The sequence below is a fragment of the Hippocampus zosterae genome, chromosome 14 (genome assembly GCF_025434085.1).
Source record: "Hippocampus zosterae strain Florida chromosome 14, ASM2543408v3, whole genome shotgun sequence".
Lineage (NCBI taxonomy): Eukaryota > Metazoa > Chordata > Actinopteri > Syngnathiformes > Syngnathidae > Hippocampus > Hippocampus zosterae.
Genome location: NC_067464.1, coordinates 14,806,306 through 14,833,542, shown reverse-complemented (window position 1 = coordinate 14,833,542; position 27,237 = coordinate 14,806,306). Strand labels below are relative to the sequence as shown.

General features: G+C 40.5%; 1 protein-coding gene across 5 annotated transcripts in view; it reads right to left on the bottom strand.

Moving 5' to 3' along the window:
- The window catches only part of daam2 (dishevelled associated activator of morphogenesis 2), an 84,735-nt gene that overhangs the window by 35,748 nt on the left and 21,750 nt on the right, over window positions 1-27,237 (bottom strand). For 4 of the 5 annotated variants that reach the window (XM_052085685.1, XM_052085681.1, XM_052085684.1 and 1 more), the window contains exons 2-3: window positions 13,524-13,798; window positions 4,186-4,275 (exon numbers count right to left, since the gene is read on the bottom strand). In XM_052085685.1, the coding sequence (XP_051941645.1) occupies window positions 4,186-4,275; window positions 13,524-13,691 (258 nt within the window). In that variant the 5' untranslated portion in view covers window positions 13,692-13,798. Of the gene's footprint in view, window positions 1-4,185; window positions 4,276-13,523; window positions 13,799-19,525; window positions 19,687-27,237 lie in introns of those variants that run through there. The other variant, XM_052085682.1, reaches the window with a different exon arrangement.

The window sequence follows — 27,237 nt, the reverse complement described above, 5'->3', positions numbered from 1 at the left end:
ATTTTTGTTGCTTTTTGTTGTTGTTTTTAATAATCACTGGGGGAAAATCGTGACACAAGTGCTGAGCACTGCTCCCTGTTGTCATGGTAACAACAGCCACACACTCCATTTGCAAGAGACACAAATACCCATCGAAACCAAAGAATGGCATTCCAGTCTTATTAGACACCTGTCAATTGTTTTAATCGTGGGGGGAAAAATGCACAATATGACTCTTTTAGTGAAAATTGATGTCTTGAAACTGCTCTCTGCCTAATCGCTGATGAAAAGGTGCTGAGGTGAAGCATCCATGTTTTTCCACACATAACTAATTCAACCATGCCTTTGCGGACCTTGCTTTGTACATGGAGCCACAGTTATGTTGAAGCAAGAAAGGACCTTCCCTAAACTGTTCACAGGAGGGAAGGAGCAAAGAATTGTCCAAAATATTTTGGATCTCAAAATATTGTATTCTAAACTTTGCGTGTCGTGGTCACACACAGGCATCTTACTACAGTACTTTGGTAATACATCGAGGCATTTCAGGATAAAATTTTGCTAATTCTCTGCTTCATCTTCCACTATAATACGTTCCTGACAGGCATTAAGGAAAATTTGTCCGCGCCAACATTCACATTCGTCAAAAACTTGATGGGGGATATTTATCTACGAGAGCTAAGACATAAAAATCTAACCTAAAAAGAGGGGAAATTGACAGGATATTGAAATCTTGGAAACTATGTAACACTCGTCATTTCTTACAAGTTACGAGCATCCCAAAAGTATATCATAAGCACAGTCTCACGCACATGTCTTTGACTGGGTTCATGCTAACAAAGAGGTATAGCATGCATGTGGCTTTCATTTAGTTCAGGAGAGAGTTTTAAGACCGATGGCATTACCAACGAATTAAACAACAAAATGCTTCTTTCTCAAAATAATCAAGAAAGTGTGTGTATGTGTGTATATATACTGTATACCTGTGTGTGTATATATATACACACACAAACACACACACACACACACACACACACACACAGACACACACACACACACACACACACACACACACACACACACACACACACACACACACACACATACAGTATATAAAAAGTCTTAATAGTTACATATTATGAAACAGCACTGGTAATGAGAATTGCATTATGCTGTTCGGCTCCAAGCATGGAATGAACAATTATTTATTCACAGGGGCTCCTGGGATTGTGCATATGCAAATGAATCAACCCAAAATACTCGTGCATACCCCTTTACTATCAGGAATGAGGCAGAAACATTCCCGTTGTGTTTCACAGCACAGACGTATACCCAGTGGTGGGCATGTAAGTCCGTAAGTCATCATTCTGTTATTACAGGCAAGCCAGTCCAATCTGTCTGTCTTTGACAGCAACAGCCAAGTGGCATTGAGAACCTATTTACTGGTAAGCTACGCACAGGTGCATACAAGCAGCCATGAGTTTAAAAAACTAAACAGTGTTGTATATCATCCGGTCCCACAGACCGCAGTGACATTGTCTCATATTGGTTGTATTTTAACAATCGCCACACCGTGTGTGTGCCTTGACAAAATGTTCTACAGTCGTTAGTCCTGGTACACAGAGTCGATATTTATGCTAATTTCATTACACGACTGATTACAAGAAACACTAAAAGAGCGCAGAAAGTGTGAGATGAAGGAATAATATTTGTTGAGCACTGAACTCCAGAATCAATTTGACCATGTATAGTTTCATAATAGGGGGAAGTATCTAATTGTGTGAGTAATCATCTTTGACATTGATATTTTAGTGATTGAAATGCTGTAAAATATTTTTCTGATCAGGGCCTACTCTAACTTTTCAAACAGGGGCAGTAGTCCCTTGGCAAAGAGTAATGAGTCATGTTTGTTATAATAACAAATGGATGTTTGCTTGTATCCTGATTTTATTACACATCAGAACAGAAAGTTGTCCAGGCCCAAGTTCAACTATTATTATTAAGAAAATGAGAAAAAGAGGTCTCTCATGTGCAACAAGGCAACAATCAATGTGACATCACACTCGACCTACTGCAAGTATAGCTTACAAGCGACTCAAATTAACAAGCATTAAAATGTTTCATTTGTGTGTTCGGATATGGAATATGTTTTGGAACACTGATTCCTAAAGAGCAAACAGTCTCACAATGCTGTTTAAAGATATAAAGAATGGGAGCTAGGTCAGCTAAGTGGACCAACATTGAAAGCGTTAAGACTACAGCACCATTGTATGTGTCGTCAAATGTTATCCACGTTCAGATAGTGATTTATTTTTCAACTTGATACATATGCATTAACTTCTTATACGGACGAGAAACATGCCACTGCTATCTTGAAAGCTTTATGACGTCACTGCTACACTTTGGGAAACCATTGAAAAGTCAACCTCCCGTGAATTATGAACATGAATGCCAAATAATGTTAGGTCCTATAATTGTTCGATGAAGCCACAAAGAAACCTTTATTTGGTGTGTTCCTATTAAAAATATATAAACGTCCAGTTTTGGAACAAATGGTTTTTAACTTGATGGCAGCGAAACACAACTTGCATTCCTTCAGCGTTAGCTACATTAGCTAGTAGTTTGCTTTGCAGGTGAAAAAAATCCATTGGTCTCGGTGTTATTCAACCGCAACAACCCACAAGGTCGCAAAGCAGAGAAAAACAAGTGAATTAATGTTTGTCCCGGACAGGAACCACAGAGCAACATTTTACGGGCCCGATGTTCAAATCACCACCATGCTGTAATTCCACAGAAGACAGGGCACTACTGTGTTGTCTGCTTGGCGAAACAACCTATAAATGTGCAGTACTAAACAAATTTGTGAAACTTTGCAGACAGCATACACTGACTCCTGGTTGCATGAGCACATACAGACAAAGTGAGGTATTATCCAATATTGCTACCATCCATGAATGAAGTATTTGTTCAACTCTTCTTCCAGCTTTCTGACATGGGCAACCCCGCGTTGGCTCTTTGCTTTCTGACCTGGACACACAGTTGTTGTTGTTTTTTTTGGTTCACCTTTAGCCTTAACAGAGGAAACTCTGTAAAATATGGAATTTGTTTTAATTCAAAGCATTTATTGTAGATGCGTGTAGTTGCTTCAGAGAACTGAATTACTGCAGTACGACTGAGTTTGTGAGTTTTCCGGGGGGGGGGGGGGGGGGGCACTGTGCCATTTAGTGTAATATTCTGTGCATTCTTGCCCCAACATCTCTCGTAACCAGGGGGAAGGAAATGTTTTCAGCTCGTGACCTACATTAGAAATGTTGGTCCTCCCAGCACCCAAACTTTGTGACGTGCACTAGTTTGTCCCATAACGTCAGAATATATTTAGAAACGAATAATAATGAATTAAAAAATGCATGTTTGCCAAGAAATTGTGTGCCTACTAAATGATCAATGCACACTCCACCAAGAGACCTGAACAGGCCACAAATTGGTTTCTTCGTGTTGGTAACACAATGCTGCCCTGCACCTACCCACCCACAAACTATCATGTGTTTACTCTTTCACCATCAGATCAGTTAAGCCTTCAAGATTTAGATGGAGGAAGAAGGGGATTGATCGCCTTTCTACTTCAGAGACAAAAACCTATGCTAAATGATCAAAAGAGGCACGAGGGAGGCTTTAAGATCAATCAATTAAAACTTCTCTTGAGAGAAAATGAGGAGCTGAATTACTTTTTTTCAAGTGCTATGTCATTTCCTGCTGAAACTTTGACCACAAAGTGAGACTGGAGTTTTTGGGAAGGGGATATTAAGAAAATGGGAAATATTTTGGCAAGAAGAAGCGGGGTGAAATAGAGGGCTAACCAGAACTTTCAAGTGGCGCTTGTGGTATGTTGACTATGTTAGAGCAGCATATCTGAGATAGGACATGCACTCGTGTACCTAATGTTTTCCACATACAATATTTGCAAGCTGGGAAATCTTGTGCGTTAAGTACTTGCTTGTGAACGTCATAGAGCGACAATGTTTATGCCAAAGCAGAAATGAGAAGTTGAACTTGGGCCCGACTGTGTCGCTGAGCTGATTTAAAACTGGCTCGAGTGAAAGCTGCCCTTCAATAACATTCATCACGAACAGAGAGGCATTGTGGGAGTAGGCTCGTCAGTCTACAGAGGGACAGCCAGAGATTCGAGACAAGAAAGGTCATTGAACTTACCTTCTTTTTACTGCAATAGATCTGCCATTTCTTCTCATCTGGCAAAGCGAACATGGCCTCGCGATTCTTATCAGTCAAATCCAACTCGTCCTGCAACAAGGGAAACATTCATGTGTTGAACTATTGTACAAACTTATAGCATGTATATGCATGGTTAAGTGTTATTGATAAAATTCTGGTAAATCCACTTATAGAGTAAATGCACTCACTCAATGATAAGAAACAATCATGCAAATCAGCTAACCGATTATTCAATTTAGCAATAGCGTGTGCACCGAATTCGCAGGGTGGCATTTGAGTGTCCAATCCTCCCCAGTCCACAGAAGACTATTTACTTTCACTCTGTTGCTCTGCTCAATTCCTTTGCCATGTACAAGAAGCCTCCTGCTCCTTTTGAAATGCATATGAACCCAGGAAATGAGTTCATGCTTGCCAGAGAGGAAAAGTAAAGTTTTGAGAGGGAGGTACGTAGCTAACCCCCACCCCCAAATGCTTTAATGGACAAAGTAGAATGCAATGAATAAAATAAAACTGCTGGACAACAAAAACACAGAGGATATGATGAGACGCTTTAGAAGAAGGGCTTTGTGCTGAAGCTTGAAACTAATCTCATCATAATGGTCTTGGCACCATGACGTCAACCAGAAGTACCGCGACCCCAAGCCCCACCTCCAAAAGTAAAAATGGCCAACAGTGCCAGGGTGGGAGGCCCATTGATGCCAAACCAGTCGCTTCAAAAGTTGTTTTTTTTTCATCCATTGAGCTGGACAGAGGGGGGGGGGTGCACATTGCAAGCCTGACACGTTCAAGAGTGACATCATCTTTCATCCACTGCTTTCAATACCAGAACTAATTATAGTGAGTTTTGAAGAACATAAAAAGGAAAAAGCTGAATGGGCTGAACTTGAAGGACATGTTATACAGACTGAAACCACAAAGGAGCTTTAGAATCATAGGTCCAAGCCTTTTTCATTGCAATGGCATTATTTCACTGATCAACTGTGACTCTAAACCGAAGATTGCCTTTTCTGGGTCTATACCTGCTACAATAGAGTCAAAGTACAGGTCCTCCCTACCCTCAACTCGGTTATTGGTCGAAACAAAAAAATTGATGCCTCAAAACTGTTTTTCATAATTTTACAAAACGTATTTGAGGCACCCGGAAGCAATGATTGGCCACTTTTGTGCTTTGGTATGGACATTTGTAGCTGCAGACACTGTCTTCCAGCAACATATGTTTATGAAGATGAAGTATTTGTGATCACTTTAGACTGCAAGGGGGGGGAAATATGGTTTTATCTACTGCTGCAAAACGAAGGTGGCAGAGCTCGGCGCCTTCAACATGGGAATGTTACGCGCGTGATGATGAGCAAGTGGCTGCTTGAGCTAATAACAAAGCTTTAAATGGTATTTTAACACCGAACAAACGTAATCTTCGTCACTACGCCCCAACACTATTTTTTTTAGCCACTGCGGTCCATCGGAGCAGAGGCTTGACGCAACAGCTTGGCTTATATGAAAATTCAGAGGAAAATCTTGTTTACTTTGAAGTGAGAACAGTGTATAATCATCAGCTTGGCAGAATTAAGTGGTATTTATAGATGTGTGCTTATCAGTGACAAACATTTTCCTGAATTTCTTTTATTTGGCTATTTTGATCAAATAGCCAACTGGGCAGTACTTGCATGCGGAGTGGAAGGGTGTTTGCTAAAGAGGGTGCCAAATTCGATTAATTGATGAAATAATCGATTCGATAGAAATTTGTTTGTGACAGCCCTACTATGCAGGCAGGCCTCTGGCCTTTTCGCTGGGTCAAAGCCCTGCTGTCCAAGCTGCACCTAATTAGAAGACCTGATACTGAGAGCTTCTTGAGAAATCTCTGAGAATAAGACCCTTGGATTCGAACCAGATGGCAACAGAGCCCAACAGTTGATTCTTCACTCTGCCCAGCACTCTGCCTCTCAATTCAATGTCTGAAATGGAAAAGATACGGTTATGAAAAAAGGGGGTACGGAATGCAGGATTCTACAGTTTATGGGATATTTATGTTTACTTTAGGGTTTTACGTAACACTTAAATGACTGAGTGGTTTAAATTGCAGAGTAGCAAGAGGAGAAAAAAAAGAAGGGGAGCAGCAGGGCAAGCCTTAAGGGCTCACGAATCTTCTAAACACCAATCACATTTTTCAGTGCGTTATCAGTCCCTTTAACATACAAGATTATTACTTCACGCTCAAGTTTCTCTCTATCAAACCATGAAAAAATGGAGAAAGAAAAGAAATGAAATGCTCCATTTGGATGTCACTCTACCGTTACAGAATGCAATTACTATAGGATACGCACACACGTTGTGTTGGATTTCATCTGAACGCGAGAACGTAGAGCATAGATGATGTGGAAATTGGGTGGGTGGAGGAATCTTTGGTCACAAAAGACTTTTCTTTTTCCCCGTTATGCAACAGTCCATCCTTTTCTTCTACCTCCACCTCACTTCATGTTCAAAACGTGTCCCTATGTTCCCATCGCATGACCTTGCTTTATGACCTTATAACAATACCCCAAAACATTCAATCCTTAAACACACCAAATTCCAAACAAACCAAATCACATTCCACCTTGGCTGTGCAAAACCTGTGCCTCCGTACATCTCCGCCAACATCCTCCAGTTGGGAATTCATATAAACCAAAACTAATATTGTTACACCTGCTGCTCAAAAGGGGAAAATACATACCTTAGGCTACTGAGACCTTCTTTCATATTTTCAAACAGCCTTTCGAGTACGGTAATGTTACAAATTAAAACGGGTGTCACAGTGTCCATATGAGCAGCAGACTGACGGACAGGCCAGATCATTCAATTTCCTGTTTCACAATGCCAGTGGGTCTCTCAAATGTGCTGAATTATAATGAATACCGAGACAAAATGAAAAAAGAATGAGAGTGTGGCGGCAAAGTCCAGAGAGCAAACGGGGGCTCGTGGTCGAGACGTGAACAGGCGTAATATTGAGGTCACTGGTGTTAGGATAGGCGGACATTACTGATGTTGGATTAATTAAAACTCAAACTCATGCACTGTTTAACCGCTACACCCTAGACAAGACTATTTGCCAAGTGATGACAATGAAGCAAAAATAAAGGACATTTTCATTACATAACTAAAACTGTGAAGCGTCTTTGAGTGCCCCACCACCTAAAGAGCGTTACAATAAACGGATGCATTATTTTTAAAATCAGTATTCAACTGTCATGATTACAGCAAAGTAGTGATTCTGTATAATGCACAGTAAAGCCATTGAGGATTATTGACATGAATATCCATCGATCCATCCATGCATCATCCAAGCTGCTTATTTTTACGAGGGTCATAGACATCCTAGAGCAGGGGTAGGTAGATCCTGATCTACCGGTAGATCTAAAACAGGTCCCATGTAGATCCGAGGATTGTCGAGGAGAAAAAAAACAAACATTTGTGTGTCTTTGTACATGTTAGTAATATATTGTTTGTGTTAATGTAGGCTGCACCCTAATCATCAGTCTCATTTTCACAAAAAAAATAAAAAAAATAAAATAAAGCAGGTAAATCTTAAATTTACGGTGGCGCGTGATTACGTCACCGGACGTTGTTAGCGCTCAGCAGTCTGCAATTGGAGCTTGTTGCGCTTTCTTTTATCGTCATGATTCTAATTCAGATTTTGCTTCGTGTACAATTCACCGAGGGCACGAGCAAAGAATAGGAATCTCGGAGGGCCCAGGGAAGCACTTTAAAACGGTACGTGTGAGCTACGATAGTTAACAGGCTGCAAAAGTCCATTGCATGCCTCCGTTTCAGGCTGTTTCTCATCATGGCGTGCGCGCGTGTGTGTGCGTGCGGGTGCGCATGTGCGCGCCGTTAAGGGTAGATCCCGGGAGGTTAGTTGATCGAAAAGTAGATCTTCAATCCAAAAAGTTTGGGCACCCCTGTCCTAGAGCCTATCTCTGGGCAGAAGGTGGGGTACACCCTGAACTGGTTGCCAGCCAATCACAGGGGAACTCATAGGCAAACAATCACACTCACAATTATAGCGAGGAACAATTTGGAGTGCCCTGTCAACCAACCATGCATGTTTTGTTGGAGGAAACCAGAGTACCATATAAAGGTGTGTGTGTGTGTATATATATTATATAAAACGACACAAAAATACGGCAAGGAGACGATGCATGTCTGCTGCGTATGTTCATGAAACATTCATAAACAGCACATTGCAGAAGTGCGTAAGGATCCCTAAGAAAAACTAAGCTAAATAATATTTAAAGTCTCTCTCTCTTTCTCTCTCTTGTAGCTTCCTTGCTACACCCAAAATTCCACTTCCTGTACAACTCTTAAATTATGAACATTGTTAAAGAGGATGTGTTATGTAAAAAAATAATCACTTTTAATTTGCTTGTAAAGTAAAAGTTGGGTCACACACCCAAATACGAAATTGTGCAACCAACTTTTGTCAGTTGCCTAAACTGAAAATGTGTCAGGGACAGTTGAGTTCATGATGAAAATCTTTGACCCTCTTCCTTTTATAGGTTTAATGTTCAAACTACTCCCGAGCTGTCACGACAAGATCTGTCTCTGGGTGTCATGTTTAAAACTAGTGTTGTTATGATTCAATTTTTTGGCCCCCCATGCTCATTCCAATACCTGGCTGGCTGTTCAATATTTCCTGATGTTGATAGCGCACCGATATCATGACGCTTGGAAAAAAATATATAGTTAAATCATCACTTCTGAAGTGTCTGCTGCAACACAGTTACTCGGGTCTCTGACCCACTATGCCCTTGAAGTTGGTGTCAAAACGCTTGACTTCCACTGGGAGTTAATATTTGTCAACTGCAGGCATGTGAAACCCTTTGCCCCTTTTCTGTCATGAAGGTCTCTCTCTGTCCGTCTCTGTCTCTCTCTGTCTCTCTCTCTCTCTCTCTCTGAGAAAAAACATGGGAGTCGAGAGGTGTTAACTGCAAAGTGGTGGAAATGCGGAAGGTGACAAAGTACATAAAATGTCTGAAAAAATATGTCGACAGGAAAAGAGCAGGATGACTGAGTGTGAATGCGGGATGTAAAAGGGAGTGGTTTTATTATTGTGGGACCACCAACCTTGAAGGTGTCAGACTCCACCTAAACAGGAATTGTGTGGTCCAAGCATGACATCCTGCTGGGAGGGAGCCTCTATTAACCATTATTTAAAAGGTGGGTTGAATCAAGTTTTACACTGGCTACCATGGACATATTACAGTCGGCCCTGCAGCCATCCTGGCAAGACAGGAAGCCTGATTAAAAAAAACAAAAATACAGGGCAGATAAAAGGTGGTCATACTAGGCTTCGGGGGGAAATCACAAGAAGTCACTGCCGGAAATTAATTATTTCATTCTACATCTACGACCTTGCTTTAAAGTTAAACTTACACAAAGGTAATTTTAAAAACACATGTACGGTATATATAATGCGATATGTGGAAATGTATTTTGCAGAATGTCTTAAAGACTTTGCAAGCACACGAAGCTTACGTCTTGTAGCGCCTCAAAGAAGAGACCAAGCATCCGGTCTTTATTATATGATAAAGATTTATCATAATCATCCAGATTGTGGGTCCACCTTATAAAAAATATTGACTGATGTCCAGCTGTTCTTTTTAATGAGCTGAGCAAGAGGAAATGAAATTTAGAAACGGAACATTCCGACCAAACACTCGGAAGCATTTTCATGAAACTGTGGACTATGGGTGTCATCATCTGCAATCTGGATTGTGTCAACCCACAACTCAGATTGTTGCCTTTGTCACTTAAAATCGTTTTTCATTCATAAAGTGCAAGGGGTAGGAGCTCAGTTCATAAGATTTTAGCTTGGTACTAAAGAGTTACGGTTTTTGAAAGCCCCTTCAGACCAAAATATGGCAAATGACATTCAGTGATTACAAGTGCGGGGTCAGTATGTTTCCTGAGTATGGCGGACATGTCCTTGAGCGAGGCAGAGAAAGAACCTGGTATGTCACTGTGCATCGTGTCAACTTGTTTCCTTCCAAAGATTTACATGGTTCAAATTGTAATGTGTTTAGTGCAGGGGTCACCAACATTTTTGGAAGTGAGAGCTATTTGGTGACTGATTTATGTCAAGGGCTTTCAGTTTCATACATCTGAAATAACAAATTTGCTCAGGTTACCTTCTAATATTATTATTAATTATTAATATTTGTTGACGACAAGATACAATACAATACAATACATGCTGATTTATATAGCGCTTTCACAACAGCGGCAGCTGTAACAAAGCGCTTAACAAAACAGTTAACATAAAGTAAAATGATAAACACAACACATAACATAAAACACGGACAGTCGTGCAGTCTTAACCACTTTTCCGTCACACGCTTTGTTGTTTGAAGCAGTTTGAGATGAAAGAGGAGAGAATCAAGGTGTCCTTTAGCCAGTGGATCAGAGACGTCCTGCTCAAAATGTGCACGTCAGCTACAAAGTTTCAAAGTCAACAAGAAGCTGTAGCATTCATTGATGAAAAAATAGATTGGTTCAGTTCTCCTGTCCCATGGAAATCCATTTCAATTCCAAGCGGCGACTCTCTGTTCCAAATACGCATCGGCGTTCTGCGCCGACACTCCTCTCTCCTCATCCTCAACTTCAGCAGCCATCCGCATCTCCACTGAACAAAACGGGGTTGTGAAAAATGCTGGCCATTACAGGCGCAAAAAAACACAAGCACCCCAGGTTTGTCTGGCGCCAACATTCCTCCCAAACAAAATCTGTGCTAGTACAGGCGTGCTGCCGAGAAGGCGCAATCACCAACTAGAGATACTTCTCCTTTGACGAATGTCGTGGCCAAAAAACGCTGAAAACAGTCCATATCAGGTCCACACGATGAAACAACAAACAACGTGACAAAAAAAAAGACAAAAACAACAAAAAAGAACAAAAAAGCAAGGCTCTTGAAGAGCACTTGCCGAAGGCTGCCTACTCAGGTGCCATCTTATATTCATCTGTTATACTGTTCGAGTACATTTTTATACAGGGAACAGATACATATCAATTGGCAACACTTTTTTTTCATTAATCTTTGCCATTGTTCATTTTCAAATGATAGCTTCTACAACATTTCTAAAGGATCACAATGTCCCATCACCAGTGAGCTATTTTTAGAACAGCCCACGGACTACTCGCGTGGTCCTTTGGTGGGGGCTACTTGTTGCCCGCAAGCACCGAATTGATGACCCCTAGTTTAGAATCTTTGCGTGGAATTCATTAGGCAAAAAACATGTGCATTCACCCTCCAACAATGTAATTCTTTGGCATTATAACTATCAGCCTCAGTCAGTAGATGAATGATGTGTCATTCTTTGGCACAAAAGCAAATTGTGTTTCATGGGTGTCTTCCCATTTTAATGTGCTGTCATTTATTTCTTTATTTTTGGGGGCGAGTTCTTTCTAAAATATTATTGACAGAGCAGCTCAAGCCCTCGCCTTCCACTGGTGGTGTTAACCGAACGTGCACTGCGCTGTCTCTGCACCCAGTGGAAGATTCCATGATGGATGTTAGGACTCTGGAGGTGGTTTACTCCTACAGTTGGCCCAGATCTGTCGCTCCCACTCCAGAGGCTCCATTCAGTCTTATTCACCTCCTCAAGAGAGTCTTTCATAGCAATAATCCCCCACCACTGTTACCAGGGATACTATTATGAGTCTTCATTTCGCTCCATGATACAAAGCATGTTTTCTTGTGCTACAAATACCATTGGGCACGACTGTGTGACTGGTCAATCTATATTTTGGCTGAACAGGTTGTTAGACACGTGGTCAAATATGTCAGCATGTTGGAGGTAGCTGGATCAGGAAAGCAGATGGAAGGGGGGTGGCCAATGACTTATTCCCATTCCCATTGTCAGGTAGAAGCATTTTGTATATCGGTCACCCAGTCTAAGCAAACATGAATCAAGTTGTCACTGTGAGTGATCGTCTAACAGGAACATATTTTTCTCCGCCCTCACATCTCTCTTGCAATAAAACTCATAAGTTGTAACTGCTACATCCAATGCTGTGTGTGCTTCTCAAAAGCAAAACAGATCAATACAGACATGACCCCGAAAACTGAACATCTGATCCTGTGAAAAACAAAGTACCCAATCCAACCATCTCAAGATGAATCTATTCACAATATGTGGAAGGGACCCGATCCAATGAGATGGGAGAAAGCCAAATCCTCTTTTTTTTCTCTCAAGGGTCACAACGTTGCAAGAGGTTTTGAAATCAAGTACGGCTCCCGCTGTTTTGATGGCTGTTGCTTTCAGGAATTTATGTCAGGCTCATCAACGGAAGCTGAAGATACAATATTTACTCCAAAATAAGCAGCCGATCCCACAGTTCTCGAGACATAGCCAAGTGCTCCCATATGAAGAGCAGACTGAACATCCTAGCAATACTGTTCTCTGTCAAATGTAATTGTCTCAAAATATTTCGAGTTTGAGTGAACAGACATGGGGGAAAAAAAGAAGGGGAAAAACCTGAACATGTAAAAAAGCTGCAATGCACTAGCATAGAGAATCTGTTTGGAAGAAGCATAGAGAATCACTGTTTGGAAGAACCACTTCTTGGAAACCTCTACCTTAATAACAATAAAATAAAATAAAAAATAATTTAAAAAAAAAACACCTTTCGTCAGATTCTCCTGAATTGATCTGGACAGCTGCAGTAATCTAACCCGTTGGTGGTAAAGTTTCATATTCCAAGACAAAGAGACGTGTAAGCCAGGAACCCTCCCATAGCCAAGACACTGAAAACATATTTGCCTATGGGGATAGTTTGAAGTGGGACAATAAATTAGGATGAAGATGAAGGCTGGTAGAAAAATGAGCCACAGACCGGAGGACAAGCATAAACACTTGTTTCTCCCTAGCCAGGTTACATTGTAGCGAACATCAACAGCATACTTCAACACTTTCAGCTACGGTATGTTCTGATTCCTCAGCACATTCATTAAGGCTCTACCATTAAACTTCATATGGACTCAAGATGGGATGTTGGCCATGCTGTGTGGGCTTTATATAGAAGAGGGGATGAGCTTCTTGATTCGTGAAATATGATGTAGCTTTATCTTAACATCAAGACCACGCTGCCCTTAAGTCTATTTATTTCTGAAGCCGGGATAACATGCTGCGAACCATTGTGTATCCAATAATATACATACAGGGCCCTCCAGAATTATTGGCACCCCTGGTTAAGATGTTTCGGGCAGTAAACATGATGTCAAAACTACTCCTCCGAAAATATAGGAGTAGGATTTGTACTAAAATATGTAGGTAGACACTTACCACCAGCTCAGAGAAGCGAGCATGCAGCTCCTCAGCAGGCGGCATGGGGGCACTGAATTCCAGTAGCTGTAAGGGTACACTGTCCTTTAGGTTGATCTCGGGGGGCTCACTGCTGCCAAAGCAGCACAAGAACCCCAGGCCCGCCCTTGTCCTCTTCCTTGGGGGCATGGTGGTTGCAGTAGCACACGTGGCGATGGTGGAGTTGAAGCCAAAATGTTTAGGAAGGGACCAAGGGGGGGATGAAGAGGACAAGGCTGCTATCTAGGGGGCATGATCTGAAAGAAAGAAGAGAGAAACAATTCAAAATGAAGACACTGATTTGTAATTGCATAAAACACATAAAATTCACCACAAGCATGTCTTCTCTGATCATGTCATTGATCACGATATAGCAAACCACGACAGAATCATACTGTTTCAGTTATTACTCACTCATACAGACCATTCAAAAGTGTTTCAAACAAGACCTGGGAAGTCGAGGAGTTGGTGTGTATGGGTCAAGTCTTTCTTTACCAAGTGGCACCGTCAACTACTGATCTGGCATGCATATAATACTGTGGTCAACCATTTTGAATGAATGAAGTTGTATTTCGAAAAGGACTGGTTATTCCTACCACCTATCTTATAATCTTTCTGTATGTGACTATAACTTTATATAAACATCATTGCGGTAATACATGAATATAATCAGTAAGAAATATTGATATGTATACAACCCTATTCCTATATACAGTAATACTTATTGTAAGTTGTCATTGTAAGTTGTATATATAGGAACACGAAGAGAATAATGCAAATGATTGTGTTTGCATTTTTTTCCCTTTCTCAAAAACGCTCAAACCCAAATGTGTTTGGCGAAGCTTCCCATGTAAACATCAAAAGGCCTCATTTGCAACAGTCTGTAATCACTGACGAAATCAAAGCTTGAAACAAAAACTTTCCAACTACTCATTCGAGCTGAGCTAGCAAAGTGCAAGCTAACTGCAGCCTTCCAAATACATTTTGTTTTCTTTTGTTTATCGAAGAAGATGGACAAAGATCAGTGCGATAGAGACAGTGAGGGACCGAGATGAAATGCGCAGCTTTCAGTTACAATTCAACAAAGAGACCTCTTGTCTGTGAGGTACAATCGCGCCTCGGCAGTGTGTCTGTGAGTCGTTGAGCTGCCCTTGAGTGCCCTTTCACTTTTCAATGGCGCAGACAAGCGCGTGTATGTGTGTGTGTGTGTGTGTGTGTGTGTGTGTGTGTGTGTGTGTGTGTGCGCACACTAATGGATGGCAACACTACACTATGAGTTAAGCAATGAATAGGACACATCAACACGAGAGGATTTCCTCAGCGCTACAAAAGGGATATGGGTGGTTACTGAATTAAGAAATAATGCACACTTTACACTGTATTACGGCCCTTCAGAAATCACACACACAACCACACATTACACCCACCACGTTTCACAAATGGCGAGTTTACCGTCATTTGTTGACAGAAGGTCCTGTTACGTAACAGTATTAAAAAGAAATCTAGCAGGAATGTTTGACCAAGAGGTTCTAACTGCATCTAGCATCGGTTCAAACTGAAAGACAGTTGCCAGTCCGGTATGAAACAATGACAAGAAATATTTTTCTTAGAGTAAAATTTTAATATTGCTGTCACATTTGATACATACATTTGATCGTTCATGCGCAAGTAAAGGCTCAAGTTTTACTTGAATCTGTGACAAGAAATGGTATTACATAAATTCCTCCTCAACATTCCTCTCACTCACTATCATATTCACTGAGCAGAGGCGTTCTCATTTCGTTGACTAAAAATAGGCGGGTGGTAAATTTTTTATCAACGCGCTATGCCTTCAACATGAGCTTAAAAGAGTGATAGAGAGAAAAGAAAGAAAACATTTGAAATACAGCCTTTTAATATTGCTCATTTGCTTTTTCTGCTTCCTTGCATGTACCTTGTGTAGGCACTGCTGTAAATAAACTGCTTTTTCCCTTCATTTGAAGAACACGTCACTTGTGGGTTGCTTCCTTTCAGACACATTTCCTTCCATTTTTCTCTACGATCATCATCAAAGGTGGTGAGCGTTTCATAGTCATTGCAGTAGAGTTCCATGTCCTGTGAATGTTGATGGTGGAAAAGGTGTTCAGGTGCTGACAGCCCCCATTCTGGACTATTTATACCTTTGGTGAACTAGACTGTGGCTTTCATCGATTCTTCAGTCCCAGTCAAAAACAAAAATGTGTCTTTCAAGACAAAATTAACACAATAACAAGCCTCTTTTTCGTTGCTTATCATTTCAATCTATAATGAGATTTTTGCTTTTCAATTTCCAGGCATTGATTGAATAAATTAATGCGGTTGAATGTAAATTAATTTAATTACCGGTACCACAAATCAGATAACGATGTTTGTGTACTCTAAGGGTCTGACCTAGTTGGATACTTGCTGTCATTCATTGCAGCAAAGGCAAAACACACAATGTGAGGCCTTTCAATACATGTTGGTCTTAAAACTAAAGCTGGATACAGAGCACCAGTAGGCCAACAAATAACAACAACCATTATTTTAACAAAAACTACTGGTGACTCTTTGTTGGATGTTATTTCCAACTTTACAAAAGGCAGTTTGTTTGTTTTTTTAAAGCAACTTCCGACAATTAAGTGTCCCACTTTTAAACAAAAACAACATACCAACCTATACGATGACATTCACATATACTTTAGCACAAAAACAAAAATAAAATAAAAATGTGAAGCCTTTGCAATGACCTGGATATCTCTGCATACATTGGCTTTGATAGTGGAATGCTGTGCCTTTTTTTGTCTCTCACCGTTTTCCTTCCACACAACTCATCTTTGCTTTCATCTGTCCACACAAATAGTGTTGTAAAAAATAAGCACTTAATTTTTTCGGAAAACTTCAAACCTGAAGCAATTATATATATATTATATATTTTTTTTTCCCTTGGACAGCAGTCCTTTTATATGCAGTGCTTTTATATTTCATAGAATTGTCAGAGATGTTAACCTGCAAGAGGTATTAAATCTTTCGCTCAACATACTGCAGGATTTCCTTTGGACACTTTAGGGAGAGTGGCAACAGTGCTGAATTTTCTCCATTTATTGACATTTTGTTTTACTATGCACAAATGAATAGCAAGGCCTTTGGAGATACTTATAAGATCAGTTCCTGATTCATGCAAGTTCACAATTTTTAAATGTAGGTATTCTGCAAGCTCCTGTGTCGGCCATGTTGAGAATATCAAATTCAAAACTGGTGTGTATTTAAAAAGGGCAGGACCTCCAATTTCATCACATTGCTCACACTCCTGACCCCATTGAGTTCTTGGAGGGGTCATTTGCCCAGGGCTCAAATACCGGTACTTTTTCCGCCATGTGAGTGCTTACATGGTGAATCCAATATAAACAGAAAATTGCTTGTGTGCCAATTGTTTCAGAATACTAGATGTGTGTGATAAAATTAAGGACACTGTACTGCTATGTCTTCGATTTTAGGCTTCCCTCGCCGCTACTGAGAGAATCCTATCATGTCTTTACCTCTGCTTAATAATATGCATTTGGCAAACAGGTAGTGTCCACCACGGAGAGACCGGCTGCATTAATTGGAGTGGAGCTGCACCGTGAGGCGTGTTAGAAGGTGTTGACAATCAGTGTGTCCTATAATTCACATTGTTTCTTGCAGTTAGTTGTGTTCTTTGTTGACGTGCGAGCCGAACAAGAGCCGCCCATCGGTGGCTGTGGGCACCTTTTCCGAATGATCGGTGTGGTATTCTTAAGAAGCAGTCATTTATTTCTTTTTCTTAACCTTACCTGCAGTTAGCACACAGAACGAACATAACATCCATGTACAGCTGTTTTTTTTCTTATCCGTCTCTTATCTACATAATATATCATACCATATCTTTTACATGGTGATCCAAGTGCTCAGACTGAGACACCAGTCCAGTAAACCAGGTTATTTAAAATTTTGTCCACATCGCACAACCCTATAGCATACCGTTTGTCTATTTCTGCGAGTAGCATACTGTTCAGACCATAGACAATGGTCAATACATGCGGAAATTCAAGAAATTCCAGAGGGTTCACAGTTTTTTTTTTGGCAACTCTTATGTGGCCATCTTAAAAAGATTTAAAGGAGCTTGTTTAGCCCAGTGGGTGAAAGTAAAATTAATTCTTGGCAGGACAGCAACTGTCATGCTTTATACCAAGAGATCACCGTCATCTCAATGGCAGTGAAAAGGTTGGTACAAATCAGAACTAAAGAAAAACATCTGCTCCCAAACCATGACTCTCACCTTGTGATCCAGCCTACTAATGCTGAGCAGATGTGCAGGCAAATAACAAATTTTGGGGGAAAAAATGGACATCCAATGTCTCATAGCATCTATGAAGGGCATCTTGTGAGATGCCAACTTGTTCCATGAAAAACTTGGTAGGGGAGCAGAGAGGGTGAGAACGGTGCCTGCCACTTGGGGACCTGGCTCGTCCTGAGGATATGGTACCATTGAGCAAGGAGTCAAATTCTTTAAAATGCTAGGGCTATATTCTCCCATTCTACGCATACGTCTTTTTTAATGCGCCCGGGCTTGCACATTTTTCATTCTCGCATCCATACTTTTTGATGCACCTTGCTTGTGTAACTTGGGAAATTGTGTGCAGCACTAAGAGGAATAATTCATTGACATCTGAGGCTGGCATGAAATCATGGGGCATGACATTTTTTGGAGACTTTTGAATAACGTTAAAATCCATTTGAATGCTATCAAACACTACACATATGAAAATAAGAATCAGTCATTATCAGGGGAGTGACCTGAATCTAAACGGAAAATGCAAAACGATGTTTCACCTTTACTGTGCCCGGGTCGTACAACAGCCTCTACAGCACATAAGAGACATGTATATAAGTCCAGTGGGGAATGCTTTAAGCATGCGCACATGATCAGATTAGGTAGAGAATGGCAACCTTTTATATTTGCTCCACCCAAAGCGATTATCTGTCATGAGTGTGCGCAAGTGACAAATTTATTTGAGTGGCGCTGAGAATTTGCGCAGCCAGAAATGCACACTGCCACATGCCTTTTTTGACTTAAGCACAAGGAAGAATGTGGTGCGTAGTGCTTAAAACAGACCCATTTGGAGTTTGTGCAACTGTGATCACTACTGCAATGGTTGAAATGCAGAGAACCAAATCCTGAATACGCATGTACAAAAGTGACATCATGAAAATAAAGACTAAAAACAAAAAGAAGGAACAGCCAATCAACAATAGTTGCTAGCATACAAATGAGAAGACAAAAGAGGAGACTTGACCATGAAAGAGACTATTTCCGTACTTTACAAAGGTAAAAATTATTTTCAAATCTGAACAAATGAGAGGTCAACCATGAGGGAGGAGGACGGGATGAACATCAGGTAGGATATTACATCGTTTTATTTAACAATGCTCTCTCGTTCGTTAGTCAGAGAGCTTCTTTGCTCGGTTAGTTTCCGTCACGTAACAGCTTATGAAGTCAATTAGCTCAGGAGAACTCGGCTTCCATCGTCCCACAGACTGACATTTTGGTCATAAATATTCAACATGTACATTCTTTAAGATTGTTGGCCCCGACTTGTTTTGGACACCATCGTCGGACCAAATCAACTCTTAACACAACTCACACATAAGGATAATCTTGCAAAACAAAATATTGATGGCATTTGACGTCCTTGGTTGGGAAGGGGGAAGATTGCGACAAAAACAGCCCGATTGTCTTAGTGTGTTTACCCGGCCTTGGTGTGCGAGTGCTGCTACTAATGAGAGACATCAAATTGTACAAACACACATGCACACACTCCTGTGGCTAGCGTGAAACCACAGAAGCAATTTGATGAACTCCTTTGCACATGCTTCATGGTGCGCATACAGCCATACAACATTCACATCAAAAATGACACGCTCCCACTAGAGGCTCAGATGTGAGCGCATTTTGCATACTCACACACCGTGACCCTGAAGCAGAGAGACGAGCCTGCTGGCAACTCTGAGTCTTGGTCTGGAGTGTAGCCAAGCATGGTGAGAGAGAGACAGTAATGTGAGGGAAGTGATGGAAAGGAGGGAGCTTTAAAGGGAGATACCGCTGCCACTTCTCATTCAACATACTAACTCTCTGCGTGGTCCCCTGTGCCTGGAAGTAGGTCACTGCGGGAGGAGGGAGTGGCACTGACGAGAGAGAGAGAGAAAGAGAGAGTTTCTGAAAGTGTGTGTGTGTGTGTGTGTGTGTGTGTGCGCGTGTTGTGAGGGGAAAGATAGAAGAGGTGAAAATATATCTATAAGTGGATCAGTCCATCAAACATCTGTGGCCCGGATGATTTCCTTTCCTCTCCAGAACATCCATCACAATACCGTACTGCTCAAAGTAAAAATGACATATACGTATAATACGTCAAGCTCCTGGTTTTTCGATCACTCGTGATGGCAAACATATGCTTGAATTGTAGAAAATTCATCACATCTCCTGAAATACATTTGCTGCAACATGCTCTTCGGTTAGGACGTGGCTTGTTTAAGTTTTTCCCTTCATTTTACATCGTTACATCATTGCTAATCCCAGTCAAATCATGTTTTGTCCAGCATGCTTCCACGTGATGTGAAACATGTACAACTGTAATGACATAATACAGATTTGGGTTAGTCAATAACAATCACATCTCATAATGACACAGGATGTGTTCCGTCATCATTATGTAATCAGACAAACACAGATCAGAGGTTGTGATCAGATCAGTTAGCTACACCTAAACAATATAAAGAAGATCCAATTCAAGAGTTTTGTCAAAAAGTCTACTTTTACAAACCTGACGATATTGCGGTTCTTTTTTACGGCCTTCCCACGTGGCTTTTTTTAAGCGCACATGATGTATATCTAAGGATTTCACGGCCATTATTTTTCCACAGACTGTTACTTGAACTCATGTGGCAATAAGTATGACCCAGGAAGAAAGAGTGCATAAAAGACAGAATGCCCAAAGTTTGTGATCATTCAGACTTCTTATTTAATTAGCTGAAGTACAATACGCCTGTTTAAAAGCACAGCCATCTAAACTACACAATTGCACGTCTATGATAAGGTAAATATCATTCAACTTTAATATAGCCTACCAGGACTAGTTAGAATTAATTATTTTCCTTGCACAGCTGGTAAGAACAGAATATAGACAGAAACACTGGTGCACTTTCATTCACTCTATTGAACATACTGACATAATACAGTAAACGCAAGCATATTCTTAGACGACGAGTCAATGGTCACAATTGACTCTGTCACTCAATGGAGTGGGGAACAGTGCACTCAGTTAACAGCCAGCCGTACATTCTCATTCGCTGAATTGCACGTCCCGCAACACGCCCGGGGCCTCACTTATCAATGCCGCGTATGCATAAAACTAAGCCTGAAAAATGCACATGTATGCAGCTTCCTGTGCAAAGTATGTGACCTATCCAAAAAAAAAAAAAAAGTCAATAAACTGCACAAATTTAAGTGAACATGAACCCATGAATACATTTTGCTCAGCCAGCATGGATCACTGCATTATAAGCCGCATAGAATAGAAGCTACAATAGTGGCTGCGGTTGCGTTAAGCCTCCGCTAGATGGAGCAACGCTAAGGGGAATACAATACAGCTTTATAGAGCTTTCACAACTGCCACAGCTGTATCTAAGCACTGTGCAGGACATTTAACATACTATGTCCAAGAAATCAGAATATTGATCTACTGTATATAGAAGGCACATCAGATTATATGGCGCTCATTTGTTCAACCTGTTATAAGAAAGTAAAAAGAGGAAAAGAGGATAACCTGCTCATACTCAATAATTTGTCAAGAAGCAAAACATCCAACTGTGTTTACCTGACCAATATGGGCAATGCCCACTAGATGTTGGTGACCCAGACATGCCCTCACCAAAATTCCTTCCCTTGTGTCCGATGACTAATGCACCAAGCCTCCATTTTTGATCCCTTACAAAGCAGTTGACTTCAAGCCAAATCACCTTAAACACAGAGAGCTCATTCTCATTCTGTCAGGTCTGTTTCAGACCAACGGGGGAAACAACATTAGTCGAACCTTACTGTGGTCAAAGGTCATATTGTGTGAAGAGCCGTTCTAGTAATGGAGCATGCATAGCGATTAGAACGAAGATGCATGAGTTCATTTTTTTTCTTTTTAATTGTGCATACAATACTCAAATGTTTAATGGTGATGATGTGTTTGAACAGCAAAAAACAAGCGGAACAAAAGAATGTAAACATGCAAAATGAGACAGCGCTGAGGGCACTTAAATTCCTGAGTGGTGACATTACCCAACTATTCTGGTACAGACCTCAGTGGCAAGCAGAAAGCTTCTCCCTTAAAGAACAAATGACCAAAGCTGATCCAACATTATTTCACAGTACATTTATATGCAATGCCTTCCTGTGCTTGTTGTGAAAGCACACCTTTGGCTCTGGAGTTCATGTTGCCAAACTGAGATTTCGTGACAATCTACACACCAAGTGGCTTTCTCACATGCAACTGAGGACCCGGTGCAGAGTTCCATCCTGCAGCCTCATCAGGTTCGTATTTCTTTGTGCCTTTGCAAGTTGTATGTGGTGACTTCTAATTAAGTGTTCATTGATTTTGTGCCTACGTGCATCTTCCAGGAAGTTTTGAATGATCGGAAATCCACCCTTTCCTTAAGTCTCCCCCATTCTAATTACTGTGCCTCTTTCAATTGCTTCCTTTGGGCAATGCTGGAATCAGATATGGGAAGCTATGTAGACGAGACAGCTAAAAACCTGTTTGGCTGTTGGTCTTCGCATGTCCTCAGTGTCCCCTGTATATAAGGTTAGAGCAGTGGTTCTTAACATTGTTAGAGGTACTGAACCCAACCAATTCATATGCAGATTCATCAAACCCTTCATTTGTGAAAAATAAAAACGTGATTTTTTTTTTTTTATAAATTGAAAAAGCATCAACTACCAAAGGCATTTTTGCTTAAATGATCTGTCTGGCTGAAGACCAATAACATCAGTACACTTGTAATGACTCGTTGCTTCAACGTGCTGCCTGAAAATAGCTGTCTGTTAAAAAAAGAAAATGAAAAAATGTCTCTGTCTGCATTTAATTGCCCCATGGGGTGAGTCTTGCAATCCAGTATAAGCAACAGGATTAACCATGCTTTAATTTAGGATTTATTTGTAATTGCCTTCACCAAGTCTAAGCAGGAAGTAATCTTTTATTGACTGAATTCATTTACAGTATAGCCACTAAAACATTACAAGATTGGTGATGACATGACAAGACAACGGACACTTCAACCTGAGTAGACCACACCAAAATGTTGAAAATCATGTGATGAGTTCCGAATAAATTTTTTGTTTGTTGTATTATTGCATCTACTTTTTTTTGTACAGGTACCAAGCTACTTTTAATTTCCATAAAGTTTTGTGGAAAAGGGTAACAAAATGTCTATTTTTGAAATGTTATATTTGTAATAATTATGTATAGGTTTCAAACTGTATACTGGGAGGCCGGGGGCGGGGGGGGGGGGGGGGGTATACAGTATTGTACCTTCACATGTACAATGGTGTGTTACAGTTTTCATCCCACCAAGTAACTTTAATGTTTATTCTATCTATTTATTTATTTATTTATTTATTTATTTTACCAGAAATTTGGGTTCTCAAAAGCAAGTTACACTGGTGTCCAATAACCCTTTTGGATCTAAGCATGTTGTTTGATCCTCAAGGGACATAAATAAATCCATACTCTAACCCAGTGGTTTTTAACCTGGCTTCAATCTAACCCTAGCGGTTCGGGGAATTGGTCACAGGGGTTCCATGGAGCCTCTGCCATGGAGGTTAAGACACACCCGACTCAACATGTCAATTAGTTATTGTCCCGCTTGGCCATCACTGGCTGCAGATGATCACATTACATTGCTTGTCCAATCAGTGCTGCAGGATATATATTTTTTGTGTATGTTTTTTTATACCTTTAACTTGTAAAAACTCATTTTTGTTTTTCACTAATGAAGGGTTTGTTGAATGTGCATATGAACTTCTAACAGGGTTAAGAACCACTGATCTAAACAAAGCTCTTCAAGGTGACCAAAAATATCAACATTGTCTAACTTCAAACAGACTTATGTTGAAAATGAGCAAAACGTCTGCTTACTATCTGGGATTTGCTTTCAATATCAAACCCTCAGACATTTAACTGCCCGTTTCACAGCCAGCTTCTGAGAATTCTCCAAGGTCTTGTTTGATTCCAGCCGAAATGAAAACAAACAAGCATTGCTGGTTTTAACAGGGCAGAGAAGCACAGTAGGCCACCTCACGAATGAAAAGGAAATGCCAAACCACTGGAAAAAGCGGAGGGTGGATATATGTTTCTAATCCTTGGGGGATGTCTTTAATAGCAGTTTCATTTGGTTTGATTCGTGAAAAAAAAGGGTCATATCCTGGTGTGTGGAGTGGTCATGACCGCATAGACCACAAGAAGTACAAGGCTTTGTGGCATTGTGCATTTAGATGTTTTGCTTTGATGTGTCAAAAACAGTATTATATTAAACTGAACAGTTGCAGGTGGAAGAAACTGATTTACAATGTTGTACATTTGTTGTTTTGTACATTGTACAAAACGCACATGTGCACTGGAAAATAACGTTGAAAAAAAACCTTCACGAATGCAATCCTTTGTGCTGTATCTTTGCAAATTCACACACTTTACTCATAATTCAAACCAGATGACGAGCATTACTATTCATTCACTGCATTTCAAAGGCACCAACATTGCACCACGTTCCGGTGAAATGTAATCCATGGCATCATTTTTTTTTCTGAAATACCCAACCCCAGAATTATAACCTTTGCTAAATCAAATGGTTTGTATTCCATACAGGGGATTGGGGGGGGGGGGGGTGTCAGCACTACAGCCATGTGTTCTACACCAAGACAAATACATTTTGTGGTCAAAGAATTTTTCATGAATGCAATATTTGAGCTGGCTACCAAATGTTAAAGAATCCTGGGTGGCCAACAAATTAAACATTCTTTAAATCGAGCATTTGTTCTCGCTGCTAAATTACACTGTTGGAGAAATCATCCATCCCTTTTCTATGCCACTTATTGTCTTCACGGTCAATACTATGTGAAACGGGCGCTATAAAGATGACTGGGCACTCTTCAATCACAGAAATATAGAAAGTGACATCAAATGACAAAATGGTAACTGAACCGACCCTGCCCTCAGATTGATCAAACGAATGAACCACGAAATAATCAGTGCCTCAAAATACATTTTGGGTGGTGAAAATACATATTAGACTTAAAAAAAAGTGATTTTCATGATTATGAAAAAATTGCTGGTTTCATTCCTATTTCCTTATATCTTAGAAACGAGTTGACATGGCTCCCCTTCAATTCCTCTAGCAAATTAAAAAAAAAAAAGATTTTTCCATGTCATGAAATGACGACTACCCTGCACTCATGAAGCTAATAATACTGCTTGTATGAGGTCAACAGCTGAAACAGAGGACTAGGGGCTTCTGGGTAATGTCTGGAATGCTCGACTAGGACCGTTTTAGGCACACAATTACGGCTAGCCCTATGAGGGGCCCAGCAGTTTTTTAAAATAGCCTGAAGTAATATAACACTGAATTGAGGCACTGTGATGAGGAGATATGCTTACACATCATAAGCCCTCGAAAGTGTGTCACAGGCACAATAGTGCCAGTCAATGTGGCGATTTCCCATGAAGGACATAGGCAGGGCATGCATCATTTCTTCCAGCATCTTAGTTTGGCTCTTCAGATTCTCTAAGCACTTTATGTTGAATATAAAATGGTGGTAATCCGGTCCAAATGATCTGACTGTGATGTTTAAGCAGCTTTTCAGACATAGTCCCTCTTTTTTTTTTTGTTGTCCAAAAGAAAAGGTCATTAAGCTGCCAGTCAACAGCAGGGTTGATGCGATAAAGGGTCTAACGGTAACAAAGTGACTCCGCCTCGCTCTCCCAACTAATCCTGAGAGAGCACTTCATACATGAATAAAATATGAACACACCCAAGAGTGCTGACGGCAGCAGCGGATGCAGCGCACCTAACGTGTGAGCCCTCACCCTAAATTGATGCCTTGCCAACATGTTTTAGTTGTTGTCACTGTACTTGACCCTCAGCACACAAGCGTGAATGAAGAATAAACACCTGTCCACATTACCTAGTTCATAAAGCACACATATAACAAGGACAATATGTGAGACCCTGTGACGCCCACTATAATGCTTGCGTTGAATCTAACTATTGCAATAAATAAATATATAAATAAATTGCAAGAGTGTTAGTTTCTGCCTTGTATTATTTTACCTGTCTCATAGATGTAAAGACATACAGTACATACGGCCAATTCAAGTAAAAACCGTAGTAAAAGTCTTCGAAAGAAAACGAACTGAGGTGTCTGTGTGGAATGTTTTCCATCCATAAAACATAAGACTAAGGAAAACCTTACAAAGGGTATCCATAACCAATTTCATATGTGGAAATTTGGAGTGCTGATGCATAAAACTTTCATCGGCATGCATTTGACACACAGTGAGGATTTACCACTCAACTGACGGCCTGAGTGGGACAGGCAAAGCTTCCACATAGGAAATAGCGCTTTAAAACATCTTCAAATGTGGAACCCTGGAAATTGGGAGGGTGTGTTTATGTTAGTGGAACTTTCATTGTATATCTGGGTACCTTTGGGAAAAGATGGAAGGAGTCAACATGGAAGTTAAATCAGCATTCAAAGCAAGAGCAGATAAGCTGAACGGGATTCGACATTAACGGTGGCCCATGGCCACAACGTGACTGCGTCAGATCATTCAAAGTTCACTGATGCCGGCCCAATCAGGCCAGTACTAATTTCATAAATAAATGATGAAATCAGCACCTTTGATTTTTTAAATATTTAACTCATGCAGTATGAGCCAATTTTAGACGCCTTTTGTTTTTTTGTTTTTTTAACCCTATGTCTTGAACGTGTGGATTGTGAAAAGACATACATATGTCTTTGGGAGTGAATGAATTAATATTCAATATTTGAGTTTGATCCACTTAAATTTAGGATTCACCTTTGATTTATTTTTCGCGCTATTTGTGTGCTGGGTTAAATCATTCCATAAGGAATGGTTTAAACAAGATATAAAACCCAGGTGTTAGATCATAATCTAACTACACAGCAATCTAAAGATGTGAAATATAAAATATCTTTTGAAAAAAGTCACAAATTATATCATAACCACACAAGGCCAGTGTCAGTTCTGCTAGGGCCACCACAACATGGCTCAGGGCGGCCTGACTGTCAGATGAGCTTCTGAAAGAGAAGTGATGAAAATTTCCTTGATTGTCCAAGAGTAAAGAATCTCTGAATGTTGTGAAATCCAGTTTCTCTGGAGTTTTGTATTGAGCAGAATAATGATGCCTGGAGGAGTTGATGACAGTTGATGCCTTTGTGGATGTAGCCGCAAATGAGTTGAGACTGATTCATCAGCCAATGTGCTGGTTCCGGCTAATTGTGCATTCCAGTTTATCTTGAGTGATTCAAGAATTGCTTCTATTCTCACTAGCTAAAATGAGAGATGAGGACCCTTTTTTTACCAAACTGATTCAATCAGGTTGATGTCACAAAACTAAT